This window comes from Chaetodon trifascialis, chromosome 6, assembly GCF_039877785.1.
Source record: "Chaetodon trifascialis isolate fChaTrf1 chromosome 6, fChaTrf1.hap1, whole genome shotgun sequence".
Taxonomy (NCBI): domain Eukaryota; kingdom Metazoa; phylum Chordata; class Actinopteri; order Chaetodontiformes; family Chaetodontidae; genus Chaetodon; species Chaetodon trifascialis.
The window spans coordinates 19,291,808-19,314,640 of record NC_092061.1 but is presented as its reverse complement, the minus strand read 5'-3'; the positions used below and the strand labels follow the sequence as shown (position 1 = coordinate 19,314,640).

The window sequence follows — 22,833 nt, the reverse complement described above, 5'->3', positions numbered from 1 at the left end:
AAGCGGACTGACACATGACAATGAGCACTTCCTGTATGACCATGCACATTTGGTCAGTTAGCATGTGTATCAACTAAAAAACAGGATTGCAGCTTTCCCCATTGAGTAAATATTGTTAGCAGCAGTGGCAGCATTCATATCCATCACTTAAACACAAATAGCCATACATGAAGTGCAAAAGTTTTATCAGGAAAATGTACTTGAGTGTCAAAATAAAATACTTTTTGGCACTATGAGGGTTTGATGGGATGCAAAAAGCTGAATATAGTGTCACATACTGTTCACATAATCTAACTTTGGAGGAAATGTCAAACATGTGCTAGCATAGCCGTTTCCCTGTTTCCAGTCTTTGTGCTAAGCTAAGCTAAGCTAAGCTAACTGGCTGCTAGCTAGCTTCATATTTGCCATGCAGAAACAAGAATGGTATTAATCTTCTCATCTAACTCTCAGCAAGAAAGTGGACAGGTGTATGCCTGAAATATCCAACTATTCCTTTAAATGTCTTTATTATACTGAAAGCCACTGGCCTCAACACGTGAAATTAAGATAGTCTCACTATCTAAACACCTTTGTTAGCATTAGCAGTCAAATCTCCTCTTGTCTATAATCGGTACTTTGATGAATTTTCAGGTTATCTTCACGCTAACAGGCTGCTGTAGAGGCCTGTTGATGTAAGATACTTTGTGAGTAGTTAACATATCATTTATACATTCCTCAGATTAGGACGCTGCTCAGGCGACACAGCAGGAGGCTTATCAGTTGCTGGTCCGGCCATCCAGACACAGAGGTTAACAAACCCGAACTGATGAACACGTCTACAGAACGGGGTCACTATCACTCCTACATGTTGTTTTCAAGCCTCAAGTGTTTGTTAACGTTATTGATCCTGGAGGTATTTGATTTGGTAATGCAACCACACCTGGTTTAGTAACGCTAGCAGTTCAGTTACATAGGAAAACCAAATTGCTGAGTGATAAATTATATCACTACCACTCGAGAGGTAAAAATGAAAAGTCTGGCAGTAATGGTGCCAGAGTAAACACTATTGTTCATGATAAAGATGAAGTTGAACTTCAACTTTCAAAACACGATGAGAAATCCTGAAAGAGCTCAGAAAATAATGGATGGATCCACAATTCCATGACAACTGGGTAAATGTCATCAGCAGATGAAGATCATGTGATGCGACTGAAAGCTCTAGAACATCTATACCTTAAGGTGTTTTCTTCACAATCTTAAATTCAGTTTGTCAGGCTTTGTTATGAGCTTGGCTTCATTCGTGTCAACTCTTTTGAACTGAATTCAGTTCAAAGCACTGCTAATGCTAACAAAAGCTAATATTAGCGTCTCGCCCAGTTCTAACATTAAAATGCTGCTTATGTTATAGCAGTTGCAGCAACAACGATAATAATAATCCATTATTGTATTTTATATAAATAAATATATATATATAAAGCTGGTGTTAACTAAGGTTAGCTGTTAGCGTGTTAACATTGTTCTCCTTAGGCTTAACATGCATGCAAATAACAGCTATGAGATGTTGCTGATGTTTAGCATGTCACATTTAGCATTTTAGCACTAGCATGTTAGCAAGCTGGCTAACTCATGTTAACGTGTAAGCCTGAACATCACTAACTTAACATTTAAAGCCTGTCTAATGAATCAACCTTCATTATCACAGGTAGTTTGACTTACAAGCAACATTAAATGTCAGTGTAGCTAATTTGAAACTGGAGCTAATTTAGAGACCAAGAGTCAATTTTCAACTGTAGAATGTCCTGCACAAAAATTGAAAACAAATGTAAGGGATCCTTATCTGTTTGTATATGATAAGTATGTATGAAACTGAATATTGGTCATGTGTTAAGGTGTTAACCTTTAGCACGTGGTGATTTATGCAGGAGATCTTTTTCTAAAGGTAATAAAAGCATGATTATGAATACTTAACACAGTTCATTAAAGGCAGGGAGTATTTGCAATCCAAGGGAAGCGTAGTAATGACTGTTAAAAGCCTTGTTGTTACCAAACTTTGATAATCAATGAAACTCAATCTGTTTGAGTGAGAATTGTTTGCATCACCTCATGAAGTGGAAGATGTTTAATTGCAGGTATAGAGGTATTTGTGGTGTTTACTGTACTTGGAAGTTATTGATGTTGACCTGGAGGAAGACATGAATCAGAGAACATATTAGAGTATAAATTAAGGTATTCATGAGCTTATTTCAGTTGAAAACATTAGTCAAACCGGAAACCACATTGTGGTGTTGTTGTATTAACCACAGATCACTTTGAAGGTGAAGACCCCTGACATACACGGTATGTTTAAACCACTGAGGCCAAATTAAACCATACTTAAAAAACAAAAACATGAATCAAACCTAAGTTTTAAATATAGTTTTGCAAAAGAAGCCAGCCTATGACAAAGGTTCAAATGGTTCAAGTCACGAGTTTGGTGCATTAATCTCCCTCCTTGTACAAATATTTTTGAATGACAGTCGACACCGTCAGCAGTCGGGACAAGTTAGGACAAACCCAGAGTGCTTCAGGCAGCAGACAGGTCATGTGACTGTGTGGGTGGAGGGTCGACAGCCCAGCAGCTCCACAATGAACCCAGAGAAGTGTGAATAACAGCCTGGAATCTGGTGGAGGACAATTAAAGGCCCAAAAGACACCAGTCTGTCCCTGATTTCCCAAAGACATCTCTATTAAATAAGGGTTGAGGCTGTCCAGCTAACACTGGTGGTGAAATCTTTGAACTTTCTCTGATTTTGGTTAAGTTTGTTAAGAAGGGTGTTTTTTTCCAGTAGCAGTCTGCAGGAAATCCATTCAGCTAAAAACAGCTTAGATACTTAGTACCATACAACTACCTCACTGCAAAAAAAACAAATAAAAAATTGTATCACCTGTCTCCCTCACCCTCCTCCTATCCTTGGCATGTTTGCCCTATAAATGGTGTAGGAAGTGACTTTTCTCTTGACCTTTGTTCCCCATGCCTGCACAGAAAAACCTTAGCTCTGTTTGTAATGGAAGAACATCACCCTCTTCCTGTTTTGTGCTGCAAAACAGTGGTTCCCAACATTTTCCCCACTTGCTTTTATCTATATTGTGACTAGATTAACCTGTTTTATTTGAATATCTTCTAATTAAGAAAAAAGTAAATATTAGGGGAACACCTAAAAAAATCTACAACTTTGTGTAACAGAATTTTTTTTGTTTGTTGCTCTCTACTCTTAAAGTAAACATATTTGTGCAACCTTTACCTCATGCTAGTCTGTTAATCCTCTTGATAAGGGTGTTGTTTGCACTAATGTCTAAAATCAATTACAATTATCTGCTTCTATACTACCTCAAAATATCTATGTAACTGTGCGTCTTTAATGAGGACAGAGACAATGGTATTAGGTAAAGAATTTATTATAAAATGTATTACACTATAAAGTGTCAGAAGTACTAAGAACATGGCATTCCAAGACATGCTAAAGTAATGTAACATAAATAGCGACAAAAAGACTTGTGCAATGTGATTAGACCGGAGTCTCTGGGGGGGGGGTATCACTCAAACATAATATTGAGTACGTGTTTCCTCATCAAACAGAAACAAACAGAAAAATAGTTTTGAGAATACCTTTAAATCCACTTGCAGTCAGGACCATCTGGAAAACAGACACCAAACAGAGCCAAACTTGATAATAAGATAAGTGATTCCCAGCTTACAAAAAGGTGCCTCTTTTTCTTAAACAAGAGAACATAATATTCACTTCCCTTTCTGAAACATCACTTCTCAGCTTGTGTACTGTACAAGGCGATAATAGAGGAATGAACAAGTGTGTTTTAGGCACACAACATTGGCAATGATTACACACAACTTCAACAAAAGCTCCAATAAAAAAGAAAAATGAAAGAATGTTTCTGACCAGTTTGGGGCGTTTCACTTCATCATGTTCTATCGCCATATCTTTGATTTGGTTTTACTTGTAACCATATCCTTAGGAAAGATGTGTAGTACATTCACTTTGCCTAGTTGGAATCAACAATATTTAGTATTTGGGCAAAAAAAAACAGCTTAAATGAGCTGAAAACGAACAGTAAACTGAGGATGAAGTGGAGGGAACAGGACTCGAGTATTTACACCACAGCGAGAAGTTTGCTGTGTTGACTGGCAAATTCAGGCTGAAACGAACACAGCAAGTGAAGCAAAATGTTTGAAATAGTCTTTAAAGTTTTATCTCTGTGAACATCTGGTAACACTGGGGAACTAAAGCAGATAGGAAATACTGCACTCTGGCACAGAGCTCATCTTCTTCTATCAAACTGTGTCCTGTAAAAGGCCTTAACATCCAGAAAGTCTCTTTTCCCAACATCAACACGCGTACTGAAAAAGGAGCATTTTTCTGATTCACAAACATTATAAAGTACCAGCTCACACAAAGCTAAAATGCTTTTCTCCACACATTTCTGTCATCAGCAGCCTTTGGCCTTTTTTCTGCTAACAATACTAACTTCATGCCATCTGTTCCCTGCTTTTGCTGACCGAGCCGGGCTGCAGCTTCATGATATAAAAAGACAAAAACTGAAAGAAGATGTGAAGCCACGCATGGCCGTCCAACACTGACAGAAGCTCAAATTTAGCTCAACAGAAGCAGCGTCCGTGCCACTGGGTAAAAATATGACACTGTGGCGGGTAACTTGATTGCTGATGTCTTAGCACTGATTGCTAATGCAGAAAACCTGTTGAGGAGGCTTTCAAAAGGTGCAGTGTCAGGTGTGTTTACTGACAATGACACTCTGAACAGAACTAATTACCTTTCAGGTTAGTAGAAAATGTTAAAAATTAAGTTGTGTTGATCATTTTTGGTGGCACTTTCTACTCAAAGACACTGTACTTTAGACAAAAAACTCTAAGTTCCCTGTGAGTGAATCTAAAGCAAAGCCTTTTAAGTGAAAACATTCATGTAACACTTTATTTTATAGTCCCATAATTGGCTGAAATTTCCACGAAAGGAACAGATACACAACTGTAAACTCTTCGGGAGGTCACTGGAAAGGACAATCTTGTAGTTTGGAAAAATTGAGACTCAAAGCACACCCTGTTAGCATACTATAGATTAGTGCTCAGCAGGTTTTGAGTGGAAAAATGAAGTACACTCAAAAAAAGTCAGCATGCAGACTAAGAAATACTTTTTGAGTGTGCTGTTGGTGGGAGAGGAAATGAGGGAGCTGCACAAAGCTGTGTTAAAGTAATTATTCAACCAGAGGCCTTTTGCTCTCTGTGTGAAGTTTAACTGTTTGATTCTGGGGCATTTTCACATTTCCTGTCTTTATAAAACAGTCAAGTATATTGATTGCTTGTATAATAACTGCAAAACAGAGTATACCATTAAGATTAGTATTACAGATTAAATGATTAGATGCTAAATACATTAGTCAATCAACTGAAAATCAGTTACAATTTTAATAATCAGTTGATCGGAAGTAATTTTGTAAGCAAAATGTTCAAAGCTAACTGGTTCTAGCTTCTCAAAGGTGAATGTTTACTAGTTTTCTGAGTCATCTGTGTTAGTAATCTGGAATTTGGATGTCATTGTTGTCAACTTTGACTCAAGGTGTCATGACACTGTCTCTATTTCCACCACAGTTAACGCCACATTACACAGTTCTTTGCAAGAAAATGTCCAAGGAAATTAGGAAATTATGGGACCCCTAAAATAAAGTCTTACCACTTATTAATCAACAGTCAAGAGATTCTGTTGTTGGATTCATGAAGAAATAATGTGTATAAACCTACAAATGCACCAATTAAACATGAAAGACGTTGTTTCCCTTTGACTCCCACAGAGCATCAGATCATCTCCACACCGACTCTAATATGAGAGAAGAATGAATGTGTTTTCTGTCAGAACCAGATCGATCTCTGCTTTCAGCTTTGCATCTGCTTTTGTTTTGGCAGTAAAATGGAATTTTTAAAACCTTGTAACATGAGCCGAGTTTTATGTTTCCTTTTTCACTGTCTTTCTTCATTAACCTTTTCCTGCCTTAAATGTATGATGGCCTTTTCCTCAACGGCCTTAACTGAGATCATTTTAGTATTTGTGTCAACAAGGCACAGATCTTCACATGTTTGGAAAGAACTGCTGTTTTTCTGATAACAAGACTATTTGTGCTCTTTAGGGAGGTAGAAGGCCACAAAGGCACTCTAAAAAATGCTATTAATGTATAAAACACTAAGCTGAACGGCCAAATGTCACATCAGTAAAACAAAAGCAAGGAGGGAAGATGATATCCTGTAACTGTGATGGATGGGGTGAGTAAAGATGGCAGCCTCCAACATGTTCACTGATACAAGTAAGTCCTCAGTTCTTCACTTGAGGATGGATATGAAAAAGGTCCAAATATGAGGCCGCCATCTTTTTTCAACCACATCCGATCGGTCATGTCGAGTTGATAGCTTTTCAAAACTGATCTTTTCTGTACTTTGTTTTTTAGCTTTGAGATGAGACTTTCAGCAGAGCAGGAGGGATATTAAAAAGCAGCACAACAAGATTAAGAACAGAATAAAAGCACTGGATTCCTCTTTGGAGCTCAGGACAATCAGCTCTTTCACAACATTCATAGTGGAAGGAAAGGTCAGCTGTACAGGTGTGGAGAGCACAAACACAACATCTGGTTCATATGCCAACTTAATGGAGAGATTAAGGAACGAGCAGCTGGACTCTCTGGTAACGATTGCACTTCATGTTCATTCACACATGAGTCTGTGACTGTCCTGTTCAGGGGAAATGTCACATTAAACCAACTCTTTGATGTTTGGCAAGCACAAAAAGGTGACCCTGTTTGGTTCAGCGGGATATGACGGAGCTGATGGAGTTGTACGATGTGCCACCGTTGCAGGTGGGGGGGTAGCCGTTGGCAGCTCCTCCCACCGCTTCCATGTTGACCCTGAAAACAGGAGAAGCTTTGAGCAGGAAGTCGGCGGCGTCTCGGCGGCCGAGCTCCCTCAGTTTGGCCATCAGTACGCCGACCGTGCTGTCTGCTCGCCCGCTCCACTCCTGCAGCAGCGCCGCTGTTGGGCTCGGCTGCAGTGTGGCCCGCTGGGAGTCCGGGTCTGCAACCAGCTCAGGGGTGCCATTTGGAGTCCCATTGCTGTGTTTGGCCACCAAGTCTGTGAGGCCGAGGTTCATGGCCAGCAGACACCAGTCTTTACCCAGAGCGTCAGGAGGGTCCAGCATGCGACAGAGCTTCCTGCGAGCCAATAGGGGGACGTCTGATATGTGGATGTCTGTTCCCAGAGTCCCCTGCTGGTAAACTTCAGCACAGCCAAAAGACAGAATGCTGCTGAAACTCTCTCGGTAGCCTCCCATGGTGTTGGTGAGCGAAGTTTCCCGCTGGACTTGGGCTCGGAAAAAATCTTTGGGTTGATAGATCATGATGGGGGCGTGGTGCTCCCGCAGCTGCTGAGGACTCAGGTAGTACTTTGCTGTGAGCAGTCCGGGCAGCGTGGAGGCCAGCAGGTTCTCGGTTATACTACAGATGGTGTCCAACAGGGTGTAGCACTTGGCCCTCTCTGAGTCATGCCCACGCACCTGAATCTCCACCCCCTGGCCGTGGTTGACCAGGAGGATCATGGCCTCCACTCCTGCCTGGCTCACTTTGGCTCCATTGGTCCACAGGTGGATATCTCCATCGAAGTCCTCCCCGCCATCCTCCTCGGGCTTCTGCTGGTGGCTCCAGCGACACAGGTTCACCTGCAGTTTGTGAAACAGGCCACAGGGGAAGGGGGTAAGGTGCTCTGCGGGGACGAGTCGGACCCCACCGTAGATCAGCGACTCCTCCTCCTCCTCTTCAGTCCAGGAGCGGTGCAGGCCATTTGTCTTGATGAGGGCAGGAACATCCACCATGGACGGGTTGGTGGCATCACGGGCACAGACGTCCATGGCATCAAGGATCTGTAGCAGCTCGTCCACATCACTTTCAGGGGCCAGAGCCTGCACCTCCTCCAGCCTATAGCGCCCCCTGTAGTGATGTATGGCCTTGGGCGTCTCCACGGACAGCAGCTTGCCGAGGATGGTGCTGCAGAGCCAGCGAGGCTCCAGCAGAACAACATCCTGCACCGTCTCACTCTGCATGATGTTGATCTGTGAGAGGACGGAGGAGATGAAGGAAAGATGGTGAGAGAGACAACAAAGAGTAAGTTGGCAGTGACACTGGTAAAAGATAGAAAAGTATTCAGCAAAATGTGAAAAGAAAAGAAAATGTAGTGACACATATTGACAAATAAACAAAAAAAAACTAGAATCCCCCCAAAAAAGCGCAGCAACACATACATAAAGAAACACTTTTCTAACTCAGGATGGTTTTTTCATTTTGCCCGCTGAGCTGAGTCATTCTAGTAAATAAACAGAAACAACATGTTCCTGCAGCAGAGCCATTCTGAGTAATTGTTTACAGATGAATCCAGACTATTGGTTTCATTCATTCATGACCAAACAGCGCTCCCTGGTGGCAGTCTGATGAACTCACAGACAGCTGATGAGTAAGTCAGGCATAAGAAAAAACCCTTTTGCTTTAATCTCACAGCGACCATCCAATCACAAAAATGGATTCAGAACAAAAGTTTCCTTTTTGTCACAACAAATGTTTCTTGTTATTTTGTGGGATTCATTTGTCTTATGTAAGCTCAAAAATTTGGAGAGCTTTTCACATTCAGTATATTATTGTTCTATCTTCCTCACTGAGAGGTTTGAAACTGATAAACAAGAAACGCACCTCCCCCATGCTGTGAAGCTGCAGGGCCAGTGTGCGGAGGTGATCCTGGCTGACCAGGGGGTTGATGTGCTCCTGGACATCGCTGACAAACTGCTGCCACGATGTCAACTGGTTGGGTCCGCTCAGCTTCCTCCAGGTCGGTAGGGTGGTCAGCAAACGCTCCGACAGCAGTGTCATGGGACTACACCTCTGTAACGATGGTGGAGGAGGGGCAATAAAAAAGTGGACTCACTGTAGGTTACTGTTTCTGATGCTTAAGTGACTGTCATTGTGTTACTTTCAGCCTGGTGAATACACACAAAGCAGGATAGAAGAGACATGTATGTGTGTGTGTTTGCAGAGCTCACAGAGATGATGTTGGTGCGAAGTTCCTGCAGGTGACTCCTCAGCAGCTTCACATCTCTGGAGTTTGTGGCCCCGGCGTCCATCACAAACAATTTGTCACTGATCTGCAGGTCGACCCCAAACCTGGAAACAAAAGAACAACACCACCTTGTTTTCAAAAAACTTCAATCTCTTTTCAGGAGAACTCAGAAACAGTGTTGTTTTTGGCGGCCTGTTTTAATTTTAATCTTAGTCTAGTCTTTGTGTCATGCTGTCATTTTAGTTTTTATTAGTTTTAGTCACATTCATACTCTTTTTAGTCTAGTCAAGTTTCAGTCAACTAAAAGTCTGAGCATTTTAGTCTTATTTTAGCCAGAATTATCCGTGACTATTTTCGTCTAGTTTTAGTCAACGAAAACTGATGACAATTTAGTTTAGTTTTAGTCAATGAACATTGTAGTCTCTTTTTAGTAATGCAATTCTATTTAACCCAGTCAATATAGTATCTAGTAGTTTAGACGAAACCAAAATTTTCTTTTAGTCAGAGTTTTTATTTTGTAAACCACATTTAGTCTCGTTTTTATTTGCCAACCATATTGCATTATATATTTAATTGTAGTTATCGTCACATGACCAGCATTTACGTTGCGTCTTGTCTCGTTTTTGTAACTGTGATACTGTGATAAAGGTTCGTTGACGACGATATTTAGTCAGAATTTTCGTTGAGGAAAGCAACTATATTCAGAAACATGAAGGACTATCCCTGAAAAGGTGGGGAGCAGTGGTCAAACAGGTGCAATTACCACTAATAACACGAATCACAGAGGCATTCAATTCATGCAGTTTATGCAACTATGGTGTGGTATTTTGTTCTCCATCGCAACAGTCACTGAGGCTCATGGCTACTGCAGTATTTACAGCTATTTGACAAAAACACTTTGCTTTACCTGATATAAGTCAGTTTATCACAGAACCATTTGGCTATGCATTGCAAGAGGTGCCCTCAGGTCAATAAAATTATCCCAAAAATACAAACAAACAACACAATAATATCAATATCCATCCTGTGTGCTGTGGTTTGAATCCCTACCTGTTCCTGACTTCCTTGAGCAGCACTTTCTCCTTGTCGTAGCTGAACTCTCCAGAGAAAGCTCTGGGAATGTCAGCGAGGTCAGCGTGCGTCGCCACCAGGACGACCATGAGAGGCTGCTGGATCCGACCCCCGAAGGCTGGAGACACACAGGAAAACATGCACGCACGCACGCACGCATACACCGTTAGTCAAAACCAACACACACACATATATATATATGGACAAGTGTTGTCCACTTGTCCATTAAAAATCTGACTGAGCCTGGTCACACCCTCCTCCCCCTCCCTGTCCTCACCAATGTTGTCCTGTGGCAAGGTGAGGGCTTTCAGCAGGTTCAGCCAGTAGGTGATGTGGCCCAGCTGAGTCTCGTATGGCTCCTCCAGGCTGAACAGGACCATGTGGATCGCTGTGGCGTCATTGGCTGCAAAGTAGTCGTAAGAGCAGTGATAGACCGGGTTCCCCGAAAACTCCCACACGCTGAAATCTCCCACACCTGTGGAGAGGGAAATAAGTGACATGAGTTAACTCATTACTTACTGAAGAGTTCATTATTCTACAGCCACTTCATTATGCAATCAATTACTTCATGATGGTTTAAAGCAAAAAAACTAAATTTAAATGTCACAATAAATAAATCAATAAAGAGGTGAAATCTGAGCATGTGGGTTCTCACCGTGGATGTTGGCGTGCTGGATGTCGATGGCCTTTGTGGCCTGCTCGTCAGCTGTGGACAGAGCATTGTGGACGGGAGAGAAGACCTCGAGGACACCTTTGGTCAGGCTGGGCTCAAACATCATGCTGCGACTCCGCACGCTCACATTCTCACAGCCCGGGTACAAGTTGGAAATGCTCACTGACACTAAACACAGAAGAAGAGACACATGAAGAGGGAAGCTGTCAATCAGAGTCAAACCTGAGGAAATGCTTAAAGAAGTTGTCCGTTTTCAACTGATGTAATACGATGCAAGTATGCAATACAATGTTTGTATTACTCAAATGTACTTGAGTATCTTAATAACCGCTTGAATGTTGGAATTTTTCAGGTTATTCCACTGTAGATCTGTACAAAAGAACAAACTCAGGTCTGTATGATTACCTCTAGTTCAGCTGCATCCAGTCTTATTTTTCACACAGGACTTGCACCCTTGCTAACACACGGGGGTGCTATTTTACTGCAAATAAATCCATAATGCAGACATAAAATTTGGATTTCTTTGACACACTACAGGACCACACCTACAGTTTGCTTTCAATAGTTTTGAAAAACAGTCAAAGAAGCTCAGTCCCTCCTCACATAAGTAAAGAATGAACAACCTGAAAGACCAGAAAGTAATGCAGAGAGCAGAAAACTTTCAGGTGTGAGTTTTACAGCCAACAGCATCATAAAGTTACAAATATTGACATGAGACAAAGGTAAATATGCATTTAAGGTGCCACACTTTGACTTTGGACAGGCTTACAAAAGTGCAAAATTGATGTTTGTATTGAGTTTGCTTGAATAGAAATCTAAAAATGAGACAAATGACCATCATGACGGCACTTGTTCCCTCTCAACCCTGCTTCTTTGTGTCTCACTGTGGACTCATGTCACGTATCACTGCAGATATAACACAGGGTCAATAAAGACTGTTACTGAATTCAGCCAGAATTGAAAGAACAAGAAAAAGCTCTTTCAACCCCCATTCAACTCTGACACAGGCTACAGATTTCCAGATAGTATAGAGGATGGGATCGGTAACACTATATGGCTCACGTAACTGACCATTATCTGAGCGAGCATCATGTCTGTCTGTCTGGGAGGTAATGGCTCTGAGCGCCACAAAATAGAGCGCTTAAAGGAAACACAATGGTTTGAGTGTGCATATGTGTGTGTGAGGGAGGGCAGATGGAGTGCAAATACAGAGAGAGTGAAGACACAGTGTGTGTGTGTGTGTGTGTGTGTGTGTGTGTGTGTGTGTGTGTGTGTGTGTGTGCGTGTGTGTGTGTGTGTGTGTGCTCAGTCATGCTTTTTACACCACACTGAACATGTCAGGGAGTCTTACCACAGACCTGTCGCTGTGTGCTGGACTGACGTCCACAAAGAAGCTTTTCTGATGAGCAGGAGCAGTGAAAAAGGAAAGACTGACTCTACTTTTAGGGTGATTGGAGTTAAAGGACTGGAATTGTGGTTATGGGTTACTGAGTCAGTTGTTGAATGAATAGGGGTGAGAAGCGGGGCAGTATGATGATATGTACTGTGAGATAATAGAAACATTTCTTATAGCTCCATATAAAGGCTTTTGCAGGCGATGCAGCAAAATCAATGAGAAGGTCTGATACTGGAGTTTCAGGAATTTTTTTAGGTACTTCATTCATTGGATTACTCAAAAACATACATTGACATCTGATTTCTCTGCTGAATTTCAAGAAAATGTCCTACATCACTACGTATTGTATCAATACTGTGATACATAAATACACATGCATGATATGGATTCTGGCTCCTTAAAGGTTTGCAGCCGCTCCTCCTGCTCTTCATCTTACTTCTGTCTTACTTACATAAAGGATGAGTCCAGTTAATTTCATCTGGGGTCTTATTTGAGTAGATTTGGCCATCATTTCTACCAGTACACTGTACTCACCAACTTGCCTCATCTTTAAATTTTCCATTTTAGCACCGAACGTCATGAGTTCAATGTTAAAAATAACGGATGGAACCAAGACCAAAAGTAAGAAACCACGCTGTGGTAAACTGGAATGATTGTTTTAATACTTCAAAAATGTCCTGAAAATGTGAAAACTGTTGCACAGCATGTCAGGGTGAACTTGATGAATGTCTAAAAAGGGGAACAAGCATTGCTTGCAAGCAACAACAAGGGCAACGAGCATTGCTATGCTCTGAATGTACTGGCAAATTAATAATTCTAGCTTGTTTTGGAAGAAAAATCACTCCTGCTCCTTGGCAGGTGAAGGCTTAATCTTGTGAAGGATTATCTCGGCTTCACCAGAGCCGTCTGTCACCTACCAGCAGGTTTGGAGTTGATGGGGGAGTTGGGGTGGCGGGCTGTGTTGGTCATACGTGTCCTCCTCCTCCTGAAGAAGCTGCGCAGGATGCCACATTTCAGTGATTCCAGCAGGGTGCTCTTCCCGGCTCCTGAGTGTCCAAACAACTTCAGCTTGATCCTGGGCTGGACTGCCTGAGTGGGCCGCAGCTGCTGGATGTAGCTCAGTTTGTGGTTGTCCTGACCCAAAAAAACACACACACACAGAGGAAGTATTTATTAAAAACCACTGACAGCTCAGGTCACATTGAGATACATGTTTATCTACTGTATGGCCTCCTCCATGCACCATGAATAGATCACTAGTTTCATAAGGAAAACAGATCGTAGATGTCTGTTTGAATCAAACCATCACAAGAGCTCTTATACATTAGATCAGGGATAACTGATGTTTTTTGCACCACTGACCATTTTTATATTGATGAGGGTGGGGATATCACAAAATAAATGTTTTCTCTAAGCCAAACACACACAAACAAACTACTACCCATATTTTCTCCTCCAGTGAAATTCAGAAATTCTCTAAAACTCTTAATGTGATGGAGCAGCTGTGGGTGGTGATGGACTGATTACCTTCCGTGATGATGACACACCAGTTCAAAATAAGCCTTATGTTTTAGGAGCGTGACAGGGAGTGATGACGTAAAATGCAGCACAGACCAATGATGCCAAGGTCAAGGTAATTACCACAAAACAAGACGAAGAGTCTACAGCAATGCTAAATGCTCCGTGAGACTATACTTCGGCACAGTGGTGCTTTGAGCTAAATGCTAACGTTGGCATGCCAACATTCTCACAACAATATTAACAAAAGTCAACCTGATGGTGACACCAGTGGAAAAGTCAGAGGATCACCAAAATAATTAGGATTCATCCTTTGGGCTCCATGAGTGTCTGCACTAAATTTCATTGGCAATTCATCCACTAATTGTTGAGATACTTCATCCTGGACCAAAGTGGTGAACGGCCCCAGTGGCCACCTCTGGATAAATAGTCTATACAGTTATAGAATTATTCATTTGCTCTGGAATCACTCACACAGTCTAAGACGAGATAATTTTTTTCAAATGTAACAGGCGGTAGGGTGATCGGGGTTTCACTTTGAGAGAGGCATTTCATTTTTATGGTTCAGACTGAAATGAGTTACCACTGCGGACTATTAAAAATGCATTTTGGAGACTGTCAGTCTGTCCAATGAAGGAAAAAAATGCAGAAGAACAAAACAATTTTCAATTGGAAATAAGTTTTGATACCTCTGTATTGAAAAACCATAAATACAAAAAAGTAATTACTTAGATTTTTTTCATACATGTTTTTCCGAGCGGTCCATAAATGCAACACACAAAGAGCGGCTGATATCACGTCAGTGCATCATGACGCATGTCAGCAAAACATATTAAGGAGAGTGTTGCACTTTCTAAGAAAAACGAACACATGACTATTTGTTGCTGTTGTTGTGAAGTAAGAGACAGGGCCGTGTGACTGCAGTGAGTTCATTTGTGAGGATGCGCTCATAATGAAGAAAAAGGCTAATCTCAAGAGTCATTACAGCCACAAACATGCTAAACTGAGCTGCAAGGACAAATGTGATTATTCCCAACAAGCAGCTTTCAAAACACAACATGCTGACAGAGACAGGGTTATGCGGGCAAGTTTTGTAGTGAGTGAGCTAAAAGCTAAGAAGCACCAGTGACCCCTGTCTCCTGTTAAGATACATACTGGTGAAGATCACATGTGCTTGACATAGAGGAACAACAACACAAGCAAGTCGGGTGCTGAATGATTGATGACTCATCACAAAATGAAAACAACTCACATAAATTGGACAGTATGTAAATGATCTGGATATGCCTGTTATTTGTCATGGTTGTCATACAGCTGAAGGACAGCCATAATGTATGTTGTGTGTATATCACAACCAAATCATGCAGCCACAATGAATTATTCATATTTTCTGCCATTCACATTCACTCTGGTTTAATTTGAAAAGCCTCATCCGCTGATATGCAAAGTTTCTCTGTGTAAAATAAAAGGGCATGCTGTACACTGAGATACATAAACAGCGAAAGCCATTTCCAAAGAAGGCTGGCTTCTCTGTACCCTGCCGTAATTCTGCCAATTCAACAGATATCATTTGTTAACATGTAAGACACTTTTTACATCATCCAATAGATGAGTCATGCGTCAGAAGTGGCCTCAAAAGCAGTGAGCGGTTGTGTGGGATCTGAAAGCACTCCCCACTCCCACCTGGGTCATTTCAACACATTCAATAAATAAACCATCTAATTTCAATGAGTGTGATTCACATCTGAGCAGAATACAACTTCTTGTTTCAAAATAAATCATGTTGAACTTGACGTGCCCTCTTTTAAAGTCAGAGTGATTTTTTTTTCTCTCTCTGGGTTCTTGGGAAGTCAGCCTTTCTTTCAAAACTGAGATCAATGTGCCAAAGTGTCTCAAATTAGCCCAGCATATGCAGAGGATGACTGTTTTCACAGTTGCTGCTGTCATGTTTTCACACTCTGCACTGAATCTCAGCAGGTCTTCTGGAAAAATGGATTGGAGGAGAAGTCCCTGACACTTAGCTTTAAGTTAAAAAAAATGCCTCTGTGTGTCTGGTGGATGTGACTCGAGTCAGACTGGGAAGACTAGACTGAACCTTTACGTCTCTGGAGCAAAGCAGTATAGAAAAGATTAATGTCATGCAATTATAAGGTGTCCTGTTGAGTTTAAGCGCTTTGTCAGAAAGTTCATTCAATACATTCAATATACTTCATATCATTCTGGATAAAATTGCTAAAATGATGAACAAAGATCCACGCGTATAATGTTATACAAGCTACTAGTTGTGCTATTGTCAAAAAGGAACTCAAAACTAAAATACAGAAGTATCTGATGATTTTTTTTTTTTGAGATAAAGGAACTCCACATCATTTTCTAATCTAATCTACCTGTAAGTGTCGAGCGCAGTGCTGTCACACAGTCTAAAATGCTACAGGGAGGGGGTGGGATGCTAAAATCTAACACCTTCCTGCTGGAGACGTCTGTCACCACACCTCTGCTCTGAAATAGACCTGTAAGTGTGATGAGTGCTTGTGAAACCTGGTTTTGCCTCATAGAAAGTTAAAGTCTTTTCTTTCCCCTTCATGTCATTTAAATAGTGATGCAATGAAGAAATCACTGGTTTCCACTTGTCACACTGGCTCACAGACTCAGGAGTGCGTCTGTGTGCGTCACTCTACCTTTTTAAGTTTGCCCAGCAAAGAAACAATGAGTTCATGTTGATCAGCATATGCCAAATCCTCGGCTGTCTTTCCATCCTGAGAGGGAGAAAGAAAAAAGGAGAAAAAGAAAATGAGAAATGAATGCATATATATAATAAATACAAAAAAAAGTACTCCACAGATTTAGTATTAATCAATGCAGCAGCAGCAGAGATACCATCTTTTCTATTCCACATTTTTCTACCTTGTCAAAACGTGCCTACATTACCCACAATGCAACTCAACCAGCGACAACTCAGTTGATGATTTGGGTGTGTTGTGCTAGTTGCGGCTAATGTAGCCTTGAGCGTCTGGCCTCAAGCAGAGATGAGGAGGGGGCTACAGACATCTGGTACACTCACTTCTTTGTGATTTTACATTTTCTAACTTCTAGTCTTCAGCCCCAACCAAAGCTGACTCAAATGACATCACTTAAGGCAGTTTAGCAGACTTCACACAGCTCCCTCTGGCACCGCAAAGTCTTAATACAACTTTTTTCTTATATGCAGTTGTACTCCACAACACCTGTAAACAGACTTCGATGTATAAAATTAGTGCAGTTCCCCTGTAAGCACTCCACACTCACTCTCACACACACACACTCTCACAGTGTGTGCACTGTCATTCTTTCTCTCCGTCCCAATTTGCAATTTGTTACTCTCTCCATTTTCCTCTGAACACACTGACACACAAACAGCAGAGCCCCGACAAGTTTCATGTCTCTTTCACGAATGCAACCATCTGTCACTGCCCGGCTCTGGCTGCTACTCCACAGGGAAAAACTGCATCGACAGCCTGAAACGCCCACAGACTGCTTCCTACTTCAACACACCATCACAGTTAAGGAGGTTCATCTGGGTTTGTTAGAAGATACTGATTGCTGATTGTTATGTCTCGAAACATCAATAAAGAACACTGATGGTTTTAATCTGAAGCCTTATCAGTACATTTATTGGCTGTATTGTCCTCTGTTTTAGTATTTCTGTCTCTACAGTGCCTCTCTGATAAGGTTACATGACAGTATAAGAGCACTGAGAACGCTGACCTTTAAGTTGCTTGGATCGGCTTTATGCCAGAGCTGTGAATATAAATGAAGTGCAGCTCGAACCAAAAATTGACCACTCGTGAGTAAATTCATGGGACTTACAGATGGCCGGTGTTATTGCTGCTTGGCAACTGACAGATGATGAGAACGACTGCTGTTATGTTGGCAACAAACCTATGAGCTCTATAGTGTCTCTGTTTTAGATTGAATATCTGCTGCAATGAATTCAAAAGTGTTTGTGCTGATAAAGCAGAGCAACAGGTGAAACTGAGGAGAGAGGAATGATGACATATAACAAAGGCTGAAAATTCAGTTCAAGCTCACAATGCTGTGAATTGGTTCCATGTAGCCGAGCCTACTCCATGATAAATATTCTTCCACCATCCAAAGACACGTGAAAACAGAGCAAATCGCACAAAGCCAGCCTTGAGCTTACTGTGTCCTCCCTCAGCTGCTCCAAACCAACCGCTGACCACAGGCCACTGGACAATGAATTATACATCTCGGTATGCTTTCCAGATTAAACATGCATAGCACATCAGCTGTCATCCAATATTAACAGCTAGAGAAGGCAGAGAGAGAAAAAGAAGGCTCAGTGTGGGACATCTGGCAGCGAAGCCTCTTTCAAATGTTCGTTACATGCCTTCTAATATCTGATCTTCTGAATTAAAGCAGGTATTTACTCACCAGATCAGAGGAAATCACATCTAAACCTCAATAGAGCACACTAAATAACAAAGAAACTCACTTTGGTCTTGGGGTTTTGTGGCTTGACTGCTTGTCCTATTACAGACATTTTAAAGGCAGACATTTCTACAGTCAAGAAAGCAAATAAATGCTGGTCCAGACCAACTTATTTCCCTCCTGATACTGATTTGGATATCTACAGTCAGGGTGTTTGCCAACATCAATTACCTTATATCAATCTGACATCTGTGCTCTTTTTTTCCTACAGTATATCTAATATTTTAGGGACTGACAATTATTTCCATTATCCATTCATCTGCTGAATACTTTCTTAATCATTAATCAAAAATGCTTTTCACAGTCTCCCAGAATTGATGTGAACATCGTAAAATGCAGAATTTAATCTGACCGACAGTCCAAAACCCAAAGATACTAATCCACACCCAGATAAAATTCCTTTACTCAGTCTGCAGGGGAGAGATAAAAACAAACAATAATCTATAGTATGTGCTCTTTGAACATGGTTAACATTCAGTCATGGTCAACACGATTAAAGTCTCCACTACAGCAGACAAAATGAGTGAATCTGGTCTCTGACACCTCACACAAGTCTGCTCTCCATTGATGAATGAAGAAACCATCTAAAAGTTTGCATCTGATATAAAGGTGTAGCTAAAAGACCTGACAACTTGGGTTTGAATATTTCAGCCAGGATGACTAAAATGGAGCGTGAAAAAAAAAGTGATCAAAGCAGCAGATACAGAATGCATATGGGTCACCAATGAGCTATGTGGACAAAAGCTTTTGTTGAAACTTTGGAACTACTTAAAGGGAAATTTAAGGCGAGTATCAGGGTTCAAGAGGTTAAATCAATTTCAATAATAAAAAGGAGGGAACACATTAAGATTTTTAAGCTTGAAACCCACAGAGGAAGAGATTGTTGCAAAAAGGTGCTTCAGTGGGAGGACGGCAGCGCTAATAATGAATTTCTGCAGATTAAATCCAGTCTGAGTTAAAAAGCTGCCATCAGCTTTTCCACCTTTATTAAGAATGTGTGTATGAAGCGATCAGCGGCTTGCTCTGCTGCTCAAGCAGAAAATTAACAAGTCATCAATTAACAAGCCAATATTGGAAGAGACAGAGAAGTTTTCAGTTTGTATACTTAAAGAGCTTTGTCGTGTATGTCATCCATTTCATTGAGCCATCCCTCAGAAGATACTGCACAAATACAAATGCATTCGGCTCTACTGAGAGCGGCAGTGGTCATATACAAACCACTTTATACAGCATAATTCATCAAAATGCCAAGACGCTGCACTCAATTTTGCTGAAATGGTGAAAAAAAATGCTTTCGCAATTACCTGCAGAGCCAGAGATAAATTCTCACCATAATACATTATGGCATATGTTATGCAACTGCTTCTAAAGTGACGGGAAAGAGTGAAAAGAAGAAAGCTGTGCGGTGACTTACGTTGGTGACGGCGTCAATGTTCGCTCCAGCCAGGCAGAGGTGACGGACGACCTCAAGGCTCCCGTTATTAGCAGCCAGGTGGAGGGGGGTTCTGCCATACTGGATTAAAGAGTTGATTAAAGAGAGAAACATATGAAAGAGGAGTTTTCAGTCAACGTCAGGTGATATGTAACAATGAAGGCACTCTAAGTGTTGGACATAATGAATCCTGACCTCAAAAACCCGACACAAAAGATTAAAACCTTTTATCATTTTGAAATCGAGAGCCTTTGATGTAAAAAGCTGCAACTCTGGAATGGACGTATATGTTTTATTGTTTTATAACAACTGAATCTCAAGGATCCTGCAGGATGAGACACGGCTGGCAGAAGAAGGCCTATGGTCTTGACCTGCTCTTGCTCTTGTCTCTGCTTGCCCTGCCTCTGTTTGACTGGTAGAAGCTCCAGTGAGGTTAAGAAAAATAAAACTGGTAATTAAAGCAGGTGTGCTGTGTTGGGTTCACTGTTACAATAACAACGTGTTATTTCCATCACTAGTTTTCATCACAATTTGTCGTAAACCTGAAATACTGACACACTCCTGCAACACTTTTGTCTTCTTCAACATATTGAAACATACCGAAACTATTTCTCTACCAGAAGATCAAAGAAAAGCTACAAAAGCTTCACTGAAGGCAGCATTTCAATCAATTCCTGTTTGTCACAACTTGAAAAAACAAGGCAGCATTCATCCTGTTCTATTCTACTGTACACAGAACAGGAGACATTTCCATTTCCACCCCTCTCATTTTTCTCCCCAGTGTCTACAGCTGACAGTGAAAACAAATACATGCACAGACTACGTTATGTGTGATATGCTGCTTTAGATAAGCTTAAAAAAAGGGAAAAAAATGGAAATAATGAATAAATCACAATGATGCACTGATGCACATCACTTCCCTGAACGACTCTGGGAAAAAAAAATAGCAAAAAAGCTGAGAGGTGCTGCCAGCGTCCAGGAAAAGCAATCCCACCACTGAATACATTAAAATGGATGGTGTCAAAATAGAATGTGAAATCAGCAAAGGCAGAAAACATGTGTGGGAAGCTGTGCCTGGCAGAGAGACAAAGCAAGATGGGATCTTCAGTCAACTGTCAACCAGGTACGTGAAAGCTCCCTTAAAGGACCAGTTCACACAAATAAGAAAAAAGCAGATTTTTCCTTGTTAAAATATCTCAGAATAAAGACCATTTTCAGTCCACAAAATGCTCCCAATAAATCAAAACTGATGGTAAACGAGTTCTGGATTTTAACTTCTTCCACAATAGGTAGACCTACATTCAATATTTTTTGCAAGTAATATACTGAATGCCAGATTTATGAGCCCATTAAATTGGATCACACAGCAAAAATCCTCAGGGTGCATATACATACACTTTGAGAAATCCTTTAATCCTGATAGTATATTTGCTTTCTATGCTTATCTATCTCGCTGTTTGGCCTGTGATTAGCCCTAGTTTACTGTAGCTTGGATGGAACAGCTGCACTACATGGTCAATAATATGTGGACTCCTGAGCACTTAAGCATATGTGACTCTTAAAACATCTCACTTATTAACCATTAAATCTGCAGCTATAACAGCCTCCACTATTTCGTAAAGGCTTTTCACAATATTCTGAACCCTGGCTGCAGGGATTTGCAGAGATGTTCTGCGTGGTCTGGTCTAACTGCTTACAATGCCTTCAGAAAATTCTTCAGTGTAGTGAAATGCATTGCATTATGTTGTTGACAGCTGAGAAACAACAGCTGTCAAAATTGCTCTTAGAGCAAGCAGGAACATATCTAATACATCTAATACAAGGATAAGCTCTTAAAATGTTATTGGTCATTACATTTCTAACATCTGGATATTAACAATACCAATAATACACACATAAACATGCACTCTGACTGATCAGCTGTAAAGCGTGTCGTAAAATCAAATAATTAGGACCCAAGCACTGACCAGTGCAAGGACCCGCACTGTAATGCAAGAAATCATTTTTCTTTCTTGGCCCCTACAAAATATGAATGTAGTAGCCCCTGTGGTATGTTTAACTGAGATGTATGACATTTGGGAGGCACATGAAACATCTGGAGACTTAAAAAAATACTACTTTAAACTCATATTAGTGCAGTATTTGGAAGCCAGGTTGCTGCTCTTATTCTAAAAGAGTCGGGTGGGGAGTGGTTGTTCTCACCTTGTTGGGCAGGTCGAGGCTGCCTTTGGCGCTGCAGATCGCCATGACGATGGGCAGGTTTCCGTCCTTACAGGCAATATGCAGCGGCATGTTGCCATGGCGATCCTGCTGGTCCAGGTGGCAGTGGTGTCTGAGGAGGGAACGGACAACTTCAACCTGACACCTCCGCACGGCGAGGTGGAGGGCTGTGTGGCCGTCCTGGAGAGACACACGATGTAAATGTTGTGTCAACTAACTGACAGTTGGTGCTTTTCAACACATTTCTGCATCTGTTCAGGCTGATGTGAAACTAACAGCAGGGTAAGTGTAATGTGCACAAATGTAGACATTCAATCAATCTGTGATGTGATGAATTGGCCTTTAATCAGAGGATTAAACTGTGCTCGCTTTTAGTCAGGATCGAGACTTCCTCTCCCGAATAAGGAACAGAATATTCAAAATCTGTTCAGCGTAGGTTTAGATTTGGTCAACTCATCTTTCGTTTGAATACAAAAATCAAGATTAAAACTGTGTTATCAAAACACTGTCTTCAGTACTGAAAGTCAGACAAAAGTTATGTTATACCAAAATAAATCTTAATTTATCCATTTATTCATCAAGCATAGGCGCTGAACTGAAGCGTTCAGGGCTCATCACCTTGTCAGTTGTTTCTAGATCGGCCCTGTGCTCCACCAGGCACTCCACAATGTCCACAAAGCCGCGAGCAGATGCTGTGAGCAGCGGACTCTCCCCCTCACGGTTCTTTGCATCCACATGGCAGCCTGCCTGGCAGAGTGCTCGGGCTACTGCCGAGTATCCGTGCCATGCAGCACAATGCAGTGGGGTCTCCTGCTCCTGGTGAGAGAAGCACAGAATGGAAAAGAATTAAAAACCTGGGTCTCTAAAGACCACTAATGTCATTTTGCTTCATGCATGTGCAAATGTGT

General features: G+C 41.3%; 1 protein-coding gene across 1 annotated transcript in view; it reads right to left on the bottom strand.

Moving 5' to 3' along the window:
* Nucleotides 1–3,398: 3,398 nt before the first annotated feature.
* Nucleotides 3,399–22,833, bottom strand: part of dapk1 (death-associated protein kinase 1) — a 68,974-nt gene continuing 49,539 nt past the window's right edge. The window contains exons 16-26 of the mRNA XM_070964159.1: nt 22,544–22,741; nt 21,908–22,105; nt 19,688–19,786; nt 16,464–16,541; nt 13,185–13,401; nt 10,854–11,039; nt 10,476–10,673; nt 10,178–10,316; nt 9,111–9,231; nt 8,764–8,952; nt 3,399–8,132 (exon numbers count right to left, since the gene is read on the bottom strand). Of these exons, the coding sequence (XP_070820260.1) occupies nt 6,837–8,132; nt 8,764–8,952; nt 9,111–9,231; nt 10,178–10,316; nt 10,476–10,673; nt 10,854–11,039; nt 13,185–13,401; nt 16,464–16,541; nt 19,688–19,786; nt 21,908–22,105; nt 22,544–22,741 (2,919 nt within the window). The 3' untranslated portion in view covers nt 3,399–6,836. The remainder of the gene's footprint in view (nt 8,133–8,763; nt 8,953–9,110; nt 9,232–10,177; nt 10,317–10,475; nt 10,674–10,853; nt 11,040–13,184; nt 13,402–16,463; nt 16,542–19,687; nt 19,787–21,907; nt 22,106–22,543; nt 22,742–22,833) is intronic.